The following is a 20,420-nucleotide window of genomic DNA, read 5'->3' on the forward strand; positions in this document are numbered from 1 at the left end:
AAAATTAGTTTTTGAACTGACGTGTTCAACTCCCTTTCAAAATTACTATCTCAAATGTTTACGATTATAAAACCCTTAATTAAAAAATGTAAAACTAAAAAAGTACAGCTGGAAACTTAAATTTTAAGTAATCAGTTAATGAGATAAGTTAGTTGTATACACTTATTGAAAATTTTTAAACACCAACAATTTTTTTAGATTATTAGAACTGTTGCTTAGCAAATTAAACTTTAAAATTTAACTATATGTTTTAATATATTTGCAGTTAATTATTTGAAGAAAATTTACATTAATTTATTTTAGTTTAGTCGTAGATTTAATTTATATAAATTAAATATAAAGATGGAAATAGAGGCGATTGATGAACAAGAAGCAGAAGAACAAGAATATGAAATCGGTGAAGAAGTAGAAGAAGAAATACCAGATGAAACAGCGGAGGTCCCGAAAGAAGAAGAAGTAGAAGAAGAAGAAAAGAAGGCAGAACCAAAACCCAAGAAACTAGAGCCACCAAGGAAAAAATTTGTTAGTAAAAATCATTTTTATTTATAATATGGGTAACTGTAGATTAACAAGGCAAACCTCCTACCTAGTAAACTTTTCCAAGAGGCGCCTACTTCTTAGGATTTTAGAATCCTTTAAAACAAAAAGCAATGGGCCAGATCCCCAAATCACAATAACAAAAAATAAATAAGTTTTTTTTCGAATAAACAGAACTAGGTGTATTTCAATCTACAGTTCTGTATTATTAAATAGAGGAATAAATGGCAACACCATTACTAAGAAACAAGAAAGAAAAATAAATTCCAAGAGGCGCCCACTTCTTAGGATTTTAGAATCCTTTAAAACAAAAAGCAATGGGCCAGATCCCCAAATAACAATAACAAAAAATAAATAAGTTTTTTTTCGAATAAACAGAACTAGGTGTATTTCAATCTACAGTTCTGTATTATTAAATAGAGGAATAAATGGCAACACCATTACTAAGAAACAAGAAAGAAAAATAAATTTATTTATTGTTTAATTCTGCCACATTTGTGTGAAATATTTGATAATATTTAATCAAATTAGCTCCCTTAGAGTATTTTACCCGTCGTAGCAAGGGTTTATAGCATTTCTGATTGGTTTCGGACTTCATTCTTCATCAGGTTTGGTGTTTCACTACATGTTAGGGAGGTTATGATTCCGTGAAGGTAGGATGCCTGATATAACCTCCCTAACATGTAGTGAAACACCAAACCTGATGAAGAAATGATTAGACTTCCCTGTAAGGATACATATTAGATTACAAACTACAATGTTGAAGGATTAATAATGACACAATGGCCCCAGTGTTCGAAGGAAAATTCTGAGTTGGAACTTTAAAATAGAGGAAAGAGAAAATCGTCTTGAGATTTCATACCAAATTTTTTGTTACGTTTTGAGCGAAATACTTCCATCATATTTACTTCATTATAAATTTTAAATGGTTCAAGATTGGTTGAGAATTTGTTTCCTAGACTCTGTTTGCTGGTTGTTCTTCTTTGTAGAAGCTAAATGAGCGTAGAAGGGTTTGCTTTGGTCATGTAGGCTTTGTACTTCCTCACAGATGAATTAATGATATGAAAAGAGTATTTGTTTCTAATCGAAAAAACTATTTTAGAAGCATTTATTTCAGTGTTTTCGGTTTAAGAGTGGTTTAATTAAAAATCTAAGAACAAAATTCTTGAATTTTGACATTTAATACGTTATTTTCATTGTAATTTTGTTCTCTTGTTATTTATATTAAGCTACTCACCAAAGTTTATTTGTTTTTTTTTGTGAATAATTAACAAAATTTTTTTGTTTTTTTCAGGTTCTTAAAATATCAACTCATCCTGCTTCAACCAAATTAAAATTGAAACGAATAATTGAAATAATAAAAGCTGGTAAATTTATCATAAAAGATGATAAATTTAAAAAATTAAAAATGTATCCAAGTTTAGGTATATGGGATCCGTTTTTAGAAAATCAGTATACAAAATCCGAAATTAAATTGTTAGAAATAAAAAAACGTAAATTTTTTAAAAAAACTAAAGAACCAAACCAATTTAAATCAAATAAACCTTTAATTAAAAAATTTAAACGTTTGATGGATGAACGTAGAGTCAATAAGAAAGTTAAAAAAAAACTAACGAAAATACAAAAAATGTACTTCAGACATAAACTTACGTCAAAATCTAAAAAGTCAAAATATATAAAATATCTTGCAGCGCGAAGACTTTTTAGACAATTTAAACAAATGAAATTTGTTAGATTGTCTACAGAAAAGAAAGCTAAACCTAAACCTAAAAAAAAAATTAAAATAATAAAAGTTAAAAAGTCCAAAATTCAAAAAAAAACTGGAGAAGAGGATCGTAAAAAAATTAACATTGGCAAATCTGCAAAATCTCAAGTTAAGTTTACTGAAAAATCTAAGAGTCAAAAAAAAATAATTAAGGAAATAGATAAGACTAGGAAAAGGCATGCGTTGGAAAAAAAGAAAAGAAAGAAAGAACATGAAGCAGATGATATATCGTTGAAAAGGAAAAAAATTATTGAGGAAAATAAAAAATTTAAACCTAAAACTGTTAAACAGAAACTAAACGAAACAAAAGGAACCAATGAAAGCCAATTAAAGGTAGTACCAAAAACTAAAGAAGTTAAAAAGCCGCCAAAGTATCTCAAACCTAAAATTATGGAAAGAGTAAAATCTTCAAAGTTAGAATCAAAGGAAGTACAGAGAAGGACAAAAAAAATGAGAATTAAAAGAACCGTTCTATGTAAATTTAAGAAACGTCAAGAATATAAAGAAATAATTTACATAGACTTCAGGTCCCCAGAAATAACTACCGATGAAGATTCTATAAAAACATGCACAACGTCAACGATCCCTCGTACGGAGTCTGAACAATATCTAAAATTTAGGAAAAAAAATGAAAAACTAGAAAAAATTAAACGCAAATTAATAGATGATTTAATGCATTCATTAAAAACTGCAAAACTACAGTTTGTTGAAAAATTAAAGTATGAACCAGTCCTGAAATTATGTTTAAATAAAAAACATTTATTAAGTAAATTTGAAATAATTGAAATATTAAAAAGGATTTTAATTATATTAAATTTTAAAATTGATCGTATAAAAAAATATTCAAAAGATTTCATGAAAAATGCAAGTATTTACAAAGAATGCAAAGAAAATTTATTGTTTAGAGAAATAAATAGAATTCACAGTGATTATGTAGATGTATTGGAAATATTAAAATCCAAATTTGATATTGAACCAGACGAAAATTTAAAAACACCCTTAGAAAAATTAATGAAATTAGAACATTACAAACCAAAATTAACATTTAAAAGGGTAAGATTCAAATATTTAAAAAATATTAAAAAATCTTTAAAAGAACGAAACAAGGAATTAAAAATGTTAAATAAAAAAGGGGATTATGTTGTGTCAGATGAAATATTAGAACAAATATTTAATTCCTATGTACCACTAAATTTGGTACTCGATGACATACCAATATTTATGGTATGTGATGTGGATTATCAGCTACAGGAGTCCAAATTAAATGATTTATTATATTTTAATTATTGTAACAGTATGGATTGCCAGTGGGATGTCACACTTGACACACTAAGTATGGAATCAGATGTGGTGACCCTATCTAAATACAATAAAAGAGATATCATATTGGAAAAATACAAGAGATTGAAGTTGAATAAACCGAAGAGATCTGAGATCTTCCTAACTAACATTAAGCCGAAAAGAGTAAGCAGGTTTTATTTTATATTTTATTTTAGCTTAGAAGTGTCTGTCTTATATTGGTCTCCGCAGCCCCCTTTCCACATGTGGAACGTTTGCAGAGTCCGTTATTCCCTCTTCTGAGAAGTCGAGCTCTGTGATGGCTTGCACTGAAGAAAGCTCAGGGGGAACATGTTCTTTGCTGTTATTAACGTGACTTGAATGAAAAAAGGGATTGGATTAAGGCAAACTGTTAGCTGTCCTAATCATAAAGCATGATTAAGGTGCATCATTATCAGAAATATAGGATGCCCGGACTGTTCACATAGTACTGTTGTCTTCTGAATATTTTTTGCTCATAACACAGAACAGTGTCAGTTACCGGGCAGAAATTACAGAAACTTTTAATGAAACAGAAAATCTAAGTAATGCCAGTTGGACTCACACCAGGACTTCCCCTTAGATTTGTTTAGATTTTATGATTTAGATTTTTATATGATCACTTAAAATCAAATTATTTTGATAACTGATTTGCAGAGAAATATTAAAGCTCTTGAAAAATATTGTAAACAACTGCATCTAAAAGTTATTTTGGGCTAAAACATGTACAGTAGTTTTCAGAAATAGGGTTCAGTTTAAGCTGCAAAAAAGATGGAAATTTAACGGTGTCCCCTTCCAAATACCAAATACATAATATCTTGGTGTAACATTATTATCACGTCTCTCCATATGTTTACTATTTTAAAGTAAAGTTTCACGAGAAAAATTAGGATTCAACAGAATTTGGAATCACTTTTCTGTCATTAAATAAACTTTCCCTGAAAGCTAAATGTAGCGTACTTAAAAATGTATAAGTTCTATAATTTGTTACGTTGTAAAATTTTGGGCTACCAGCGGTTTGAGATATTAAAAAACTTCCAAGAGATATTTCATCAAAAAATTACTTTCACTTCCTTCAATAGCCCCTGCTTATGTTTTGAATGTAGAAATTGAACAATATCAAGTATTCTTTTATATGCTGCGTATTTATTTAAAAATTTTGCCTTTGACTGACGATAGCTTTTTGAAATAATTAGGGTGCGTCTATCAGTGTTCATTGTCCTTTTTCAGTGCCTGCCGGGCTCCAAACTGTATTCTCTCCTTATAGACAACATAGCCCATTTCCGATTTTTTTTTTCAAATTTATAATTTAGCTTCTCTATTTAACGAGTTAAGTAACGCACTCTTTAGTTAGTTCTAATAGTGACCTAAATGATTAAGATTTAGATTAGAAAAGGGACGGAATCTATGCCCCACGGTACCACAGCCATAAGAGACTTGTGCCTTTCCCTACTTAAGAGGTTAAGGACTTTCCTACTAGTTCTGAATAAAACTTACCTAAATGATTACTTTGCTACCTATTTTAAGATCCGATAGAAAAACACATACCAATGATTAGAAACTTACTTTTAATTTTAATATTAAATTAAATTTAATTTAAAATTGTTTCAATGATCAAGTAAAATGAACATAATAACACACCATAGTGAACATGTCGGCAGATTCCAGAAATTGATGGAAATTAGGTTATTATAAATTGCTTTGTAAAGGGAGAAATCAAGTGAGATAAGAGGGTTGCTCAAAAGCAACTGCTTTATAAGAAAGTTTAAAAATCTGAATTAATAATTTTGTTTTATTTCCAGATCAAAATGACAAAAATGGTACGTCGCATTGACGCTAATTATGACTGGAATAGAAGGGTTTTTAATCTTAACGAAAATTCATTTGTGATGCCAACTCTCGACTGCAAATTTTTTACCATATTTGAACGTCCTCATAGATATTTAGTAAAAGATACATTAATTGAAAATATATTTTTAGCAAGGAATGAATTTAGAAAACGTAAGTATTAAAATGATTGATATATATATAAGTTTATTGCAAAATTGCTATTCCTGATGGGTGAAAATGCAATTTCATAGAAAAAAGAATTGTGGAAATATTTTCTCATAACTACCTTCTTAAAGGCGCTTCCAGAAACCGGTCCATACAGTGCACAACCCATGCACCATGCAAACCAAACGTTTTGCAAAAATAACCAGCACGTCTGCACAAAATGCTATGCTCGCCTATAATGGGGGACATATTTAACTTTCTAAACGAATTTAAAATATCATTTCAAGATCTTTACCAATATTTGTACCTTATTAAATAAAATAGATGCGTTTAAAAGGAAACTGGCTCTTTGGGATAGTTTCTTGCTAGAGAGAGATGTAGGTGCATAACATAAGATATTGGTGTAACTTTTAAATGCTGTTTATATCAACCTGGAAGTCATATTCAACTAAATAACTCAATTTTTAAGAGCGTTGGTTGAAAATTTAATTAATAATTTTTCTGAAAATGCAAGTAAATAATATTAGTTTATTAAGAATATAACCTCAGGAATTTATAATAAACGCTCTCCTTCAATTATACTGAATATTATATTGATCAAATGCCCTCCGTGTTCAAGGGCACAGATCTTCACTACTTACAAAGCCGGTTGGGCTACAAGACTAAACTCTGTGTAACACTTTTATAAAGTATTTACAAACTTAGGCATTCATTCCATTTGGGCGTTACCAACTAAAATGTTCAATTAACAAAACCCTACTTTTCTTTCACTGTTAACTTGATCAATTATCCTAACTAGTCATGATAGTACAAATAAGCTAATACATTTTTTTTATGTGAAAGTAATAAACCTAGATATATACGAGGGTTGGCTGAAAAGTAATGCACACATGCTTGCCGAGCGCGAACGAAGAGCTTCAAAAAGCGTGCGAGGTGGTATTTGGAAGTCACATTTCCCCTTATTACGTAATCGCAGTTTGAACTCGCTGCGTTCACCCAGTGTATTTTTTGACGCCGAAGTATGTCTTAAAATAAGGAAGTCAAAGGTTACAAATTGCACAAAAAAAAGAAAAAAAAAGAAGGGTTCAAAGGGTTGTTAAGGTTAATTCACATTGTTTTCTTTTTCACACTGTAGTTGTGAGTGAAATTGTAATTTGGAGTAAATACAAACTATATGAATTTTCTCAATTTTTTTTTTTTGTGCAATTTGTAACCTTTAAGACTGCCTACTTTAAAATTGACTAATGGTCCATCTAAAAGAGTTTTCAATGAATTACACAACTTGATAAACTAACACTGTTGAGTGCTCATGAACAAGTTTTCTAGCGAAACAAACGTAATTTCTCATAAGAAGATCAAAGGAATCCTGGAAAATGATAAACCGTTTGAAAGCCCATTAGACAAGGAAACTTTTATAAAAAAGTGCCAGCACCTAGGTCTGATAATGATCACATAAGGGCCTAATGAGTTTTTAAAAAATTTCGATTACTCTTATTTTTCCAGTATTCGGAGGAAGATTGAGGTTGTTTGGAGAATAACTTATGCTTCGAAATGGTGTCAATTTTTAGAAAATTTATCTCTCTTTCTAACCGTGTCATCAGAATCGAATTCGGACTAAAACTTTCTGAGTAATAACATTTTTATTGGAAAAAAGTAATGATTTTAGAAAAAAAAAATTAAAGTGACGTCACTAAAGAACAGTGGAAAATATGAAGTTGGCCAATACGTCATTGAACTCCATTTTAGATGTACTACACACAGTAGGCCTATGGACAATACTTACAGGTTCACCCTGTATATGTATATAAAAAAAAAATCCGTCCACGACACCTAATTGGTAGTTAGACGTAAAACCGGCCTGAAAAAATAGGCCTACTGTGTCCTTATTTTACTTTACTTACTTTTACTTTAAAAAAAAGTATTTAGTTATTATATGTAATACTCATGTTTTTTTCACAGTTTAATATAAGAATTTATTTATCTAAGTAATTTAAAGGAAATTTAATAATTCGTTGAACGAGTACAATTTGTAGTGTACGAAAAATTACTTAATAATTGTAGAACAGTTAGTCGTTAAAGAGATTATACTTTCTCTTGATGCAGAAAAATAATTTTACTTTTATTAATTTTTTGTTTTATTTTCAGAGGGAGTATATTTAGATCCAATAAAACAATTAGCAGAATTTATTCAAGTTTGTGATAATATGGGCATAGATTTTGAAAGTTATACCAAAGAAGAACTAAGAATGTTAAAATTTAAGGTTGGTGACCTTATATTTCGTTCGTTGTATCCTGATGGATTTCCAAGAAGTAGACAAGAACATTCTGATGATTTAAACAGCCCAGTTAAGGGTGATGCTAATAAAAATGTTTTTAGAAATATATTCGATTCAGATTATCATGATATTGATGAATCGTCATCAGAACCTAAAATTATCAAAAAAGTCATTGTTAAAAGAGTTAGTAAAGATGTAACCGGCTTAAGCTTTTTACTCGAAGAAGAAGAAGTAGTAGAAGAAGAGGAAGAAATGGAAGAGGAAGAAGTGGAAGAGGAGATAGTAGAGGAAAGTGAGTCCGCAACGAATTTTATATTTGATTGTATAGAGTATGAGTATAATCGAATAATGAAAGCACTTCGTACACCGAAATTTGATAAGGAAATTCAACCAGAATTCATACATAAATTGGTAAGTACGGGAGTATTGGAAAGTATGTATACTTTTAATGGAAATATTCTAAATTTGTATAAAAATTAATTATTTAGGGATGAAACGAATTCTCCTGCTAAAAACTCACAATTCTGTTGTATCTATTTTAAATTAATATTCGGAATTCGTATCTGTTAATTACCTTTTCACTTTGAAGAGTACGTTCAAGTTATGCACTGAATAGTCTATCGAACGAGCTTCTCAAGATATCCATACAACTTTTGTATAATATAAACTTTAGTTAAGGCAAAAATAACGGACCATTTTTTGTGATAATCTTGATGACTCGAAAACCTAGAGCGCAATGGTTTAAATAATTTTTTTTCCACTACGAATATTAGTTAATTGGGTTACAAAATATTCTGAATAATATTTCTTCCCTCTTTAAATCTTATAATGAATTTTTGGCCCCGAAATATTGTTAAATGTATTGGAAACGTTCGGGGTAGTTGAGGAATCAGGTAAAGATTTATTATCTTCTGGGAGTACACCGATGTATGTTTATTTATTAGTTTACAACAACAATTTATGCACTGGAGTTGATGTTATGCGTAAAAAAAAATTTTGTGTGGTGAAATCAGTGATGTGAGAAAAGGAATGTAAGGGTGAAAGGAATGTAATATTCCGTTTGATTCGAGCCCAAATAACTTTGGCTAAGCAGTTGATAGATGATGCACTTCGAAAATGCTCGTGTTATACATATTAGGATTATATGTAAATGTCATATCTGGAAATAGAAGTTCAGTCCATTACTTTCCCAAATAAACTCGTCAATTTTTAGGACATCCTATATACGACTTCCTCAACATCAAAGAAGCATGCACTATACATTCTTTTGCCACTCTTACTGAATAGATAAATCATTCTAGACATTTGTTACAACTAAATACTTGTTTCTTTATTCTTCCCTTGCTTAGTCTGGGCTAGGGTTTGCTGGCGCACTGGCTCTTAAGTTAGCTAATTTTCAATATAAAAGTTAAAAATTTTAATAACTAACTCTTTATTAATATTATTGCTTTTCAGTCAGATTCTACACAAATACATATTGAATTTGACGATGTAAATCATAATTTATGCGAATTGGTGTGTGAATATAATATAAAAGCTTTTTATGAAGAATGTGTGAGGAAAAAACAATATGAAGAAGAAGAGGCAAGACGTTTAAAATATTTAAATTATCTAGAAATACCCACTATTTGGGAAATTCCACCACCACCGCAAAGTCTGTTAAGTGCGAAGTTGAAATTTAGTATGGCGAAGTTTTTAAGACGTTTATGTAACTATAACCGCAATATGTCCAACTTACTTGGTAAGTTTTTAAAAATATTTTTCCATGTTATAAAGAAATAGTCATTAGGATTATATTTTGATGTGTTCAATCTAAAACAAGTATTTGAATTTATTTGTTCTGGTGTAGAGTGTAGGGAGGCTTTTTAAACGGCCCCGCAAACTTACAACTTTCTTTAAAATAAGTAAACACATAATCTAATAACTCCCATGACGAATTTTCTCCAGAACCATTAATTTTTTGCGTTCTTGTTGGTGAATGATAAAGGTTAGACATCCCTCTAGGTTGCGCTACCTCAATCTATTGTTAGGATCTTAGGGTTTAACAGGCCAAAGAGATAATCTAGGATGAAATATGTTGCTGAAGTTCCTTGTTTGGAAAACGGCTCGTTCAGAAGAGCAATTTTTCTGAAGGTTAAAAAAAAAAAAAGCACTGGTTACTTGATACGTCTTGTGATATTGCACAAAGGAAAGCATCACTTTTTTTTAGACATGTTTCCTTAAAAACTGCTTTTAGCGGGATTTTTCGGGTTGTGGGCTTAGTTTTTTTTCACCAATTTTGGTTTTGTCTTTTACACAGTTACAAATAACAGGAGGCGCTTTGATTGAGTGATGTTACGTTTTACTTTAAGGAAGGCAGACTCCTTAGTTGTAAAGATTGGTCAGAATGTTTCAAAGATGATCCAAAGGGCCTCTAAAAATTGAAGAAAATCTGGATGCTGCATGGAAATCGCTAAGTCGGTTGCGATTCTTTTTTCTTTAAGACTGAAGCGTTGCCTTACTTCTGATCAATTTTTTCCAGATTAAGCGTTATTGATTTGGTGAATTAACTTGGTTGAACATGGATTTGTTTGGATACTATCCGCGATTAAATTTTTCATCTTAGGGATTAGTCCTTAGAGACGAAGTAACACCTGATGATTTTTCGGGATATCTTCTTGATGTAGTGGAAAAACTGGCTTGCTCGAAGGAGCGAAATCTTTCTCTTAATGATGGTAAATTTTTCTTAAGTTGGTCGGATCCTCTATTTAAAACCTAAATAAATACTTCATTTGAACTTCGTTTCGTTTGAATTTAAGTTTTGTAGCATTGATTGAAATAGTAATGTTTCTGATAAAATTTGTTATTTTATTGTTATTATTATTTTTTGTTTTGTTTTACAGAATACTTTAAAGATGCATTTTCAACTAAAACTATGCCTGGAGTTATAAAAGCCTTTAACTATTTATGGAATTTTGGTATAAAAGGCAGTTTTGGTTACAAAGTAGTTCAGATAACATGGTTTCCTAGTCGTAATGATCTATTATTCGTTCTGTTTTCTAAAAGTAAGAGAAAAAAATATTTTACATTTTATACTCAATGATGAAGAACTTTACATAAGTCCTCAACAGAGTACGGTTTGTTGCTCTAATTTTTTTTTATTTGCTTTTTCAATTTCACTGCCGGCTTCCATGAATGTTTTCTCGTTACGTTTTTTCTACTACTGTTTAGTGTTACTGTTAAGTCAGCGTAGAGCTTCCCAGAAACGGATAATATAGAAACAGCAAAATGGACTTCAAGCCCTGTTGGGGAGCCTATACCGGACACTAAGCTAGAATTTGTGGCCCAAACAGGAAGTAGTGGTATTTCTAAAAATTTCCGTGGAGGCTTTCTCAGAAGCCATCTATCCACTTTTCTTCTTCTTTTTTAGGCTTCCCAGTCTAGGATTTCCTTAGCCATTCTGCCATTTTTCCATTTTTTCTATATGGCCATACCATCTAATTTTCTTTTCTTCCACTTTTGAAGGCACATTTTTTTGAAACGTTCTTATTTCTTTGTTTCTTATTCTTTCAAGCCTTGATATTCGTGCTGCCCCTCTCCAGTAATCCGTCTCGGTGGCTGTTTTTCTCATAGTCTTATTCAAGGTTCAAGTCTCCGCAGCATACTGTAGTATACGAAGCTACTATATATTGTCTTTTTGGTATTATTTAGAATATTTGCTGTTCAATAACATGGGGATCAGTATCCCGATTGTTTTTTTCCCATTACATTTCTTTGCAATATATCATTTTTACTTGAAGCGTCCTTACTGATGACAGAGCTTAAATATTTGAATTTCTCAAATATTAACCGCTCAAATACCGGTTAGGTCTTCACCGCTTGTTGGCGACATATACTTAGGTTTTGCTAAATTTATCTTTATACACCATTTTTTTACATGCCTCTAATTACTTTGCGTATCACATATTCCAGGTCTTCATCTTGGGATATTATAACTTGGCCTTCTGCAAACGGCTGACTATGAAGATGGTGATTACACTTAATTTAATGCTCATCGGTAAAGACTTCTTCTTCTTCTTCTTGCTCGTCGGTAAAGTTTTTCGGTCGATCAGAAATGACTGAAGTAATTTTTTTGTTTTTTTTTTAATCTTTTCAAAAATGGTTTCAAAAGTTTTCTTTATTATTCGTTTACAAAGTATAGAAATAATAACCTATAATATTCATTAAAAAATTTTGTTAATGATTAATGGGTAGGTTCTATTGAAGTATTGAGCTATACTTGGGAACAAGTTACCATTCCGCCGGCAATGTAGTCAAGTAAAAAAATTGCTGAAAGATTGAGGAAAATTAAATGTAGGAATTTTAAAGCGTTTTTTTTTCCGCTCGAATACTGCTGAACTTTATTTTTTATAGTTAGTTTCTGGAATGCGGGAATTGAAGTTGGGCAATGCAGGATTTAGTGCATTCCAGTCTAGAGACAGTTGCAAAGCAAATCTTACCCTTTTTGAAGTACATCGTCTCTTTCACATCTCTGTTATTTATTTATTTATTTTTTGGCGCATCGACTGCTGAGGTCTTTAGCAGCACTAATCATTTTTAGCTTCTCTCTTCTTTTAGCCACTCGAACTGGGTCGGCAGCAGTCCTCTGTCAATTATTTTATAAAATCATTATATACGAGTAAACATATATTTTTAAAAAAATATTATTTTTAGAAAAACAAAAAAATTATGGAAAATCAATAAAAAATAAAATTGGCCACATATTTGTGTTTGAATTACAATACTGCCATAAACCAACAAACTTTATAAAACTTCCAGCAGCGCCACAATTATTAAGGTTTAATCCACAACGCTTAAATTACATGGCAGTGGTGTTAGATACATGTGAAATTCAAATATTTAACTTAGCATTGAGTAATTATAGTAAATACAAACCTATAATAACCAGTCAGAATGTATTATTTCGCCCTAAAATCGTACAGGTTAGTAATTTTCATTATTTTATTAATTTTTTAAGTCCACTGTAAAGATGTAGCTACATCTCTAAATCCAGTTAATGATTATTTTTAAAAAAATACTAGATTTGTTTACCAAGATGCTAATTTTTTGTCCAAGAATTGCGTACTAACGTTTTGCTTTCGAAGCTTAAACTTTCTTTATTTTCTTCTTTGATTAGTAACAAAGATATATAGTAACTGGCTCCGCCTGAAAGACCTTAGCTAGCCTGTGTAGGCTAACCGAAATATTGAATCTTGGTTGAGACCCATAATCCAACAATCACTCCTTCATTTGTCTTAGAACCGTCGTGTACCACACGTAATTACCGGTCTCTGGCGGTCCGCGCTTCCAAGCCTCTCTATCCGGAATTAGACATAAAAAAAATGTTGAAGCTGTAGGGACTCCATCTAGGAGGTGTGCCGTCAAAAGGAAGACCCAAAACCGGGACCGCCTGCCTCATTCACACCACTGTGCCTAGAGCGAACAGGAGCTTATCTTTTAACAGCCTTGTTGCTGTGGCATCATCTAGCTTCGAACCGTGGTTCTAACCATGAAGGTACTGATCATCCTATTGGGGCTTAATCCTAACTCTTTTTTTTTTAAACAGCTTTTTGCACACCTACGAAGGAGGTTGGGCAAGACCTAGTCTTGCGTATGACATATGTCAATGTGTTGGTTCCATGTCAGCTTCTGGTAAAAATGATATTCTTAACCTCCATGATAAAAGAAATTCCAAGGAGGGCTGCACTAATCCTTGCAGAATCCTATGCCCTTTGAATGGAACAACCATGATCAATCCCATGGATGGGATTGATGGACAACCCATCTTTTCTGCACCATTTATACGCAGTATCTAGGGCACCCGAGTGAGCTGTGTAATAGTAACCGCTTAGTGCCCACTGAATATTAATGCCAATTAATTGGCGAATTCTGGATAGTACAAGCCTTTCGCGGACAATTTGGTTATAAGTTCATCGGCTAGAATTGTCAACAGCACTGGAGATAGAACACCTTCCTGAGGTCAGTCCAAGGAAGGAATGAAGGTAATGTACGCAACCTGATGAGTACCCAATCATAAACCTTAGCTAGAAAAGTGTAATTACAATCTCCAATACCAGTACCATTAGAGTACACTTTTGCGTTTGAACCAAGATAAAATGTTCAATGAAAATTAGTAATTCTTGGAGTAAAAGAAGCTCACGTGAATGGTACAAAACTTTGTTAACAAATTCTACTAACGTTTTTTTCTCGCTAGATCATTATTATTGAGCAGTGCAAATGAAAGTGCTCCCTCCAGTTTATCTAACATGTTTTTATTTCATGATTCTAAATTCTTTGTTCATTCCAGCTACATTGGATGTCAGACAGTAAAATTAACGAAAGTAATTACATGGTCTTTCTTACATTTTCAAGATGTGGATACATCGATAGGTGGCAGACACATAGATCTCATATATCAGTGATACCACATGTGCGTATCGATGAATCGATGGGACCGTCTCTTGATTTTACAATGTTAAAAATGGGAGGTAAAGTTTGAACATATTTATCTTCTTTTTTTTTTTAATTTTTAAATTGCTTAAAGTTTCATAGCTCAACTTCAAATTTAGCTTTTTCCAGTTTCTCAAATCATAATGCGATTTCGTGTGGAGAGCTAAATTTAAATATAATTGAATACATATTATAATATAATATTTATATATATAATTATTATTTTTTATTTTTTCAGTTAATATATCTTGTGCTACATTTCATCCAAGTCATAGAACATTATTTCTCTTGGGAACTTGTTCTGGGCTATTGTTTAAATGTACGACTGAACATGTGAATAACACATTCAAAAAAGTTGTTGCGCATGATTCTGCTGTAAAAAGCATTCAATTTAATATTTTAGTACCTAAAATATTTTTGACGTACGGTGACTTTAGATTAATCAAAATTTGGGACTATAAGGATTTGTAAGTATTCCTAGTTTGTTTTATTATTACTAAAAAGTGGCATATGGTCCTTAACTACTAAAAACATTTATTGAGGTCCTTATGCAATAGAAGTTTGATTATTATTTTATTTTATTAATTTTTTAATTTAAGGCGAGACAATATCTGTGGTCATTAGCGCCCAGAGCTTTTTCAGTACATTGCCAGACTTTGGATGGACAGAGATCTCTTGCTGCACAAAACACTGTCCATCAAAGGGCAGTAAGCTGTAAGAAGCTCCTAAAAAGAGAAAATCTAAGGGCCAGCTACCGGATTCGAACCCGGAATCTCCGCATTGGAATCTAATATCTGCCAACCAATGAGCTAATACCTTCCTTAAGTTTTACTATTATTATATATAATATAAATATTTGCATCGACTAAGTTAATCTTTTTGCTTGAGGTGCTGAACACTATTTGAACGTTACTGTATAGTGAGGTCGAATTTTTTATTTTTTTTTTGAGGTGTCACTTGCATTTCGGAATCTCATTTCTTCTTCCCTTAACGAGCTGAATGTCTTTACAGACCGACGAGGAAAACTTTCTTTTTTACTCTTTTCTCTTATTGGAAATTTTTCTCGCTTTTAAAAATAGCTTAAAATCAATTTCTTACGCAAGAAAATCGAATTCATTTATAGTTTTTTTTTTTGTTTTTTTTTAAATAGTAAGACATTGGGACCTTCATTTTTACGTATTTACTTTTCCTTCATTTTTGCTTTTTGCCCAACTTAATTTTCTTCATTTTGACAAATTCTTAAATATAAAAGCTTTGGATGCAACTACCTAACGGTAGATCACACCAGTATCCACTGGCTGTCGTTTGTTTTAAATTTGAAATCTCAAATATTTGCAGTATTTGTATTCAATGAACTTGTTCCTTTTCAGTTCTTGTATTTATACAATATTAACAGAAGACTACATAACACATGTAGAGTGGGCACCGTTTTCTAGCACTGTATTCTTGGTCTCACAATCGAGAGCATTATTCGTTTATGATTTAAATGTAAACGAGGATAATGAAATCGTAAAACAGAATATTTATGAAGCTGTTTCAAATGTCACTTATATATCAACTTTTACGTTCCATCATGCCTACGATTATGTGGTCACTGTTGGCTGTAACAAGTAAGTATTTCAAATGTTTAGCATTATATTTTTATTTTCTAAAATGACTGTACATGCTAAATTATAACAGAAAAATGACGTATTTTGATTCCTTTTGTTTGCCTTCTTATAGTCTTATTAAATGATTACCTATTTTATCTTAGCCAGTGCCGAGAGGGTAGAAAAGTTTTAACGAGTTATGCAAATAGAAAAATATATAACTATATTTAAAGTATCACTTTATTCAATCAATAAAAAATGGAATATAATAAATTTTATTAAAAACAAATCACATGATTACATATTATTCTCAAAATATACCCCTCACTAAAATTCTGTGGCACTACTACTCGTATTATAAACCTAGGGTTCTCACTCTGTATTTGTTTTGGCTACGGGATTAATCACTGAAGTTAGATCATAGACACACCTCTTAGTAGACACTGATTTTAGATTCTTCATCTACAAAACCTCAAATCTTAGACAGAAACCAATTGAGTTAATTGGGAAAAAGTTAAGTTTGGTCACATAGTATATACATAGTATTTTTGAAAAACAATTAAAATTTATGAAACGAGCTGAATTTTGGATCCGCTGTCCAAAAAGGAAGTACCAAACGTTGAAAGCATTCAACTTTTTCTGTAAGTGTACTTTTAGCTAACTTCTATTTCCCAAAAATTGTGTGTTCAATAACAAAAAAAAAAGGTTTTCTCATTTATTCAGTTATAATTTTACTTTTCGGTCCAATGTTCATTGTTGTCAACATTCAATGTTGCTTAGGGGTTTGTCATAATTGAACTAAATTAATGTAGAGAAGAGATATAAGTTCAGTCATACGATCATCCAAAGGTTCCAAATTAGAAATAGCAAAAGTGTCCCAATATTTATGAGAGGTGGTTTTCAGCCTAGAATTTTTTTTTTAGTTCATAAGTTATACTTTTACGGATCTAAGCCATTTTTAACTAGTCATAAAATTATAGAGAAGAAGTAATTTAAAAAACAAAAATAAAACTTAAAGGTATTTACTTTGTCCCCACATGATGGTACTTTCTGCCCATTGTATGAGGAAAGTTCTACTTCTCTTACCTTGAGTGAATTCAGGACAAGTATTATATATAGCTCAGGGGAATTCAGGACTTAGGGATAAACGTTGTTTATGAGTAAAATGTAATTGAGAAAATATTCGTACTTTGATGTGTTGTGAAATCGGTTTTCTGCAAGCGAATACAGATTTATTACTACGCTCAGTAGTACAAATACAAAATACAATATAACAAATAAATACTATAATTTATACAATTACTCAATGAGCAAGTATGTCACATATCATATTATATCTTTTTTCTTCATCGCATTACAGAGGTAATAAACATGAAAAGTAATTTAAAATTAAATTAACTATTCTCCTTTTTAATTTAAGGCGCCTCCAAGTTTTTGATCATTCGCACTTGGAGCTTTTTTAATTGCACTGCCAGCCTTTGGATAATGTTCTCATGTTAAATTAAATACTTCCCTTCATCGGACAGTTGAGCTTATTGGAGGCCATAAAGATCTTAAAGCCGTCAATTGGATACGAACCCATGATCTCTGCGTGAAAATTCATTAGGCTAATCATTGAGCAAAACCCTTCCCTAATTTGGTACAATTGATTGAGTTTGCATTTTATTTTCGTTTTCAGTGGTGAAATGTGCTTATTAAAAGTTGCACCACAAATAAGGGGACATGTTCTTCGAGTTGAGCCTGGCGAAGTACAGCCAAATACCATGGCTAATCAAATGAATAAAGTACAATCTATTTTGGATGAGCACAGAGAATATCACGATTCATACACTGAGACTGATACTACAGACAGTGAGTGGTTTGGCGTGATTGCGCCTGCGGATAGCGATGAAAAGGGAGATGAAGAAGAGCTTGAGGATGAAGAAAACCTTAAAATCTAGGTAGCCGGTATAAGAGGTATTGATTTATTATTTATTGAAACAGAATGCTTTTCTACTCTCATAAAAATCATTGGCGAATTACTTTTAATGGTCTGACATTCCACAAAAATATGGTGGACAGATAGTATTAACATATATTGTAGGTCCCACTGTTTCCCACATATGGGTCTCCGCTCACCTCTAAAAATATATCCATGGGTTAGCATAAAATGGAATATTCTTATGACTTCTTCTGATGGGACCCCCTACTTGAAGTCATCTATTTCATTGGTGTGGATTTAATATTTCCTAACTTATTCGTTAATGGAAGCGGCAGAACATTTCCATCTGGGTTATTTATTATGGCTGCATTTATAGTGAAATTGAATAAAAAAATAATTGTTCATATCAAATAATTGTTATGAAGAGTGAAACGGTCGCTACATTGAATGTTGTTTACGCATTTTTTTTTATTATTTTTTTTTTGGCGCATCAACAGCTGAGGTTGTTAGCGCCCGGAGCTTTTTCCAGTGCACTGCCGGCCTCCGGACAGTGTTCTCTCTTTACAGACAACACTGTCCATCACCGGACAGTGAGCCGTAAGAAGCTCCTAGGAAGAGAAAATCTAAGGGTCAGCAAGCTGGATTCGAACCCGGGACCTCCGCGTGGGAGTCCAGTATGCTAACCGCATAGCTAATCACTTCCCCTTGTTTACACATTATTACGAATACAACTTCAACTTAGCTGCAAGAGACACGAATAACTCTCTCTCACCTATTTTTTTTCTTTTTTAACCAAGCAAAAAAGGACACTACAAAAATAAACTTAATTTCACCATAAGCTTAAACCTCACATAAGTGAAGTTTTCTAAGACAGTGTCACAAATATAGGTAACAAACTGCTCGATTTTAGTGAATGTACAAATTTTAAACAAATCATTTGAATATCGTCTTAAAAACCTAACATCAATTCATAAAGAGTCACTTCCGATCAATCAATTTTCTTTAAATTTGGTATTGCAGCTATATATTTATTTCCTACTAATATTATACATTCATTACTCTGTAATACCATTTTAGAGTTCAGTCTGCTTTCTGGCATTGAGCTCGTCTTCTAAAATCCTCGCCTTAGATAGTTGAGCTGTAAAACCTTATTAAATGTTCTGTCATCTTTCAAGTCAGAAGTTCTTTTTTCAGTTCTGAATGGATTTCGATGCTTTCTTAGATTGAGGACTATGGTATATTAAAGACTTTGATTCCTTACCAAGCAAGCAATTATCTCAATTTACCCTAATATATAAGTCATTTCTAAGTATTAAATATGATCTTCATCTATGTCCATAAGTTCTGAAATTATTTTTAATATCTAATATTATTTTTCCTTTTGTTTTAGCAGCTGGAATTTGCAAATTGCAATGAGAGTTTAAACATTTTTTTTTCGGGCACTGGAAAAGTCGAGAATGTTAATTATATTCCAATGATTTTATTCCTGTTTTCTATGTTGGATTTTCTTACTGTAATCAAAGACTGCCCTTCGTTCTACAGTTTTCTGTTAACTGTATTTTTATTATAAAATAAAATAAAATTTTAAAATTAAAATTGTGATAGAATATAGAATTAGAAGATGTCTTTATTCAAATTATATACAAAAGTGCATCACATATTCTTACTTTATATATATATAAATTCAAGAAATAAAATAAAATACAACAAAATAGAAACCAAATTCCTTTCATTACAAAACGAGGCCGTAGAGTAAATAGACTCTTATCAGAACGTAATAATTATTCCAAGAAATGTACACAATATTCTATAACTTTCCAAGCCTAACTATTGATACATTACATATCTTCTACATTCTTTACGATCACAGCTTGGTCGTGCGCTTATTGAAATTTGTTTAAAATGTCTCCAACAATTCTGATTTTTATTATTTTTTTTCTACATGTAATATTCCTTATAAAGAATATGGATAACCATAATGTTATGACTTTACCATTTATAACTATCCTGTAGGACAGTTTTTAATATTAAAGCGTAATATTGAAAAAACACTATAATTTGGTTTGTTAACGTTGTCTAGTTTGGAAATATGAAGAATTAAAAGTGCTAGAAAAGTTTCAGCGCTACTTTATCAATAACTCTTTGCTTTACCACCTTCCAGTCCTATTTTTATCCTCCTTACAGAAACTGCGGTTGATCCTGTGTTTCTATTTACCTTACAACCTTTTCTTTAAAGATGTCATAAAAATCCTCAAACTCCTATTTTTCACTCATCATTGCTCTTGAATCTATTGGGAGGAGCACAGCATTTTTTGGACGTTGGACATCCTTGGCGTATAAATATTCGATTATATTTGGTACATCATTAATTGATTTTAATTTGTGGCAATTACAATTGACTGCATTTACAGTTAAAATTCAAACTGCCTAAAGATCAAATAGTGGTTGGACGGCCAGGACGATGAAGGTTTGTATGCTCTTTACAGGAGGACCTTTTTTATTTCCTTGAAACATGCCCGACTTTAAGTGAACTCCGACGTCGGATCTAATTT

The 20,420-nt window shown here is 31.5% G+C and overlaps 1 protein-coding gene across 3 annotated transcripts; it reads left to right on the plus strand.

Annotated features, from left to right (window-relative positions):
* Positions 1 to 171: 171 nt before the first annotated feature.
* LOC141456738 (uncharacterized) lies at positions 172 to 19,985 on the plus strand. Of its 3 annotated transcripts, none has more exons than XM_074132990.1 (12): positions 172 to 522; positions 1,832 to 3,766; positions 5,422 to 5,620; positions 7,760 to 8,182; positions 9,350 to 9,631; positions 10,773 to 10,934; positions 12,583 to 12,851; positions 14,216 to 14,396; positions 14,597 to 14,825; positions 15,729 to 15,968; positions 17,626 to 17,903; positions 19,259 to 19,985. In XM_074132990.1, the coding sequence occupies exons 1-11, from the start codon at positions 343 to 345 to the stop codon at positions 17,885 to 17,887; spliced, it is 4,362 nt and encodes a 1,453-aa protein (XP_073989091.1). In that variant the 5' UTR covers positions 172 to 342; the 3' UTR covers positions 17,888 to 17,903; positions 19,259 to 19,985. The 3 variants fall into 3 exon arrangements, with proteins under 3 accessions (XP_073989091.1, XP_073989090.1, XP_073989089.1); XM_074132989.1 differs by having other exon boundaries at positions 174 to 522; positions 7,760 to 8,301; positions 9,346 to 9,631; positions 19,262 to 19,985; XM_074132988.1 differs by having other exon boundaries at positions 176 to 522; positions 7,760 to 8,301; positions 9,346 to 9,631.
* Positions 19,986 to 20,420: the final 435 nt, after the last annotated feature.

The sequence above is a fragment of the Rhodnius prolixus genome, unplaced genomic scaffold (assembly GCF_049639745.1).
Source record: "Rhodnius prolixus isolate KJV_2025 unplaced genomic scaffold, Rpr scaffold_10, whole genome shotgun sequence".
Taxonomy (NCBI): domain Eukaryota; kingdom Metazoa; phylum Arthropoda; class Insecta; order Hemiptera; family Reduviidae; genus Rhodnius; species Rhodnius prolixus.

What these genes read in the sequence shown, in the direction of transcription:
- LOC141456738 (XM_074132989.1), top strand. Translation starts at nt 343, where the DNA reads ATGGAAATAGAGGCGATTGATGAACAAGAAGCAGAAGAACAAGAATAT. An exon ending in CTAACATTAAGCCGAAAAGA is followed by an intron (nt 3,767 to 5,421) that starts GTAAGCAGGTTT and finishes TTTTATTTCCAG; the next exon opens with ATCAAAATGACAAAAATGGT. An exon ending in TACAATGTTAAAAATGGGAG is followed by an intron (nt 14,397 to 14,596) that starts GTAAAGTTTGAA and finishes TTATTTTTTCAG; the next exon opens with TTAATATATCTTGTGCTACA.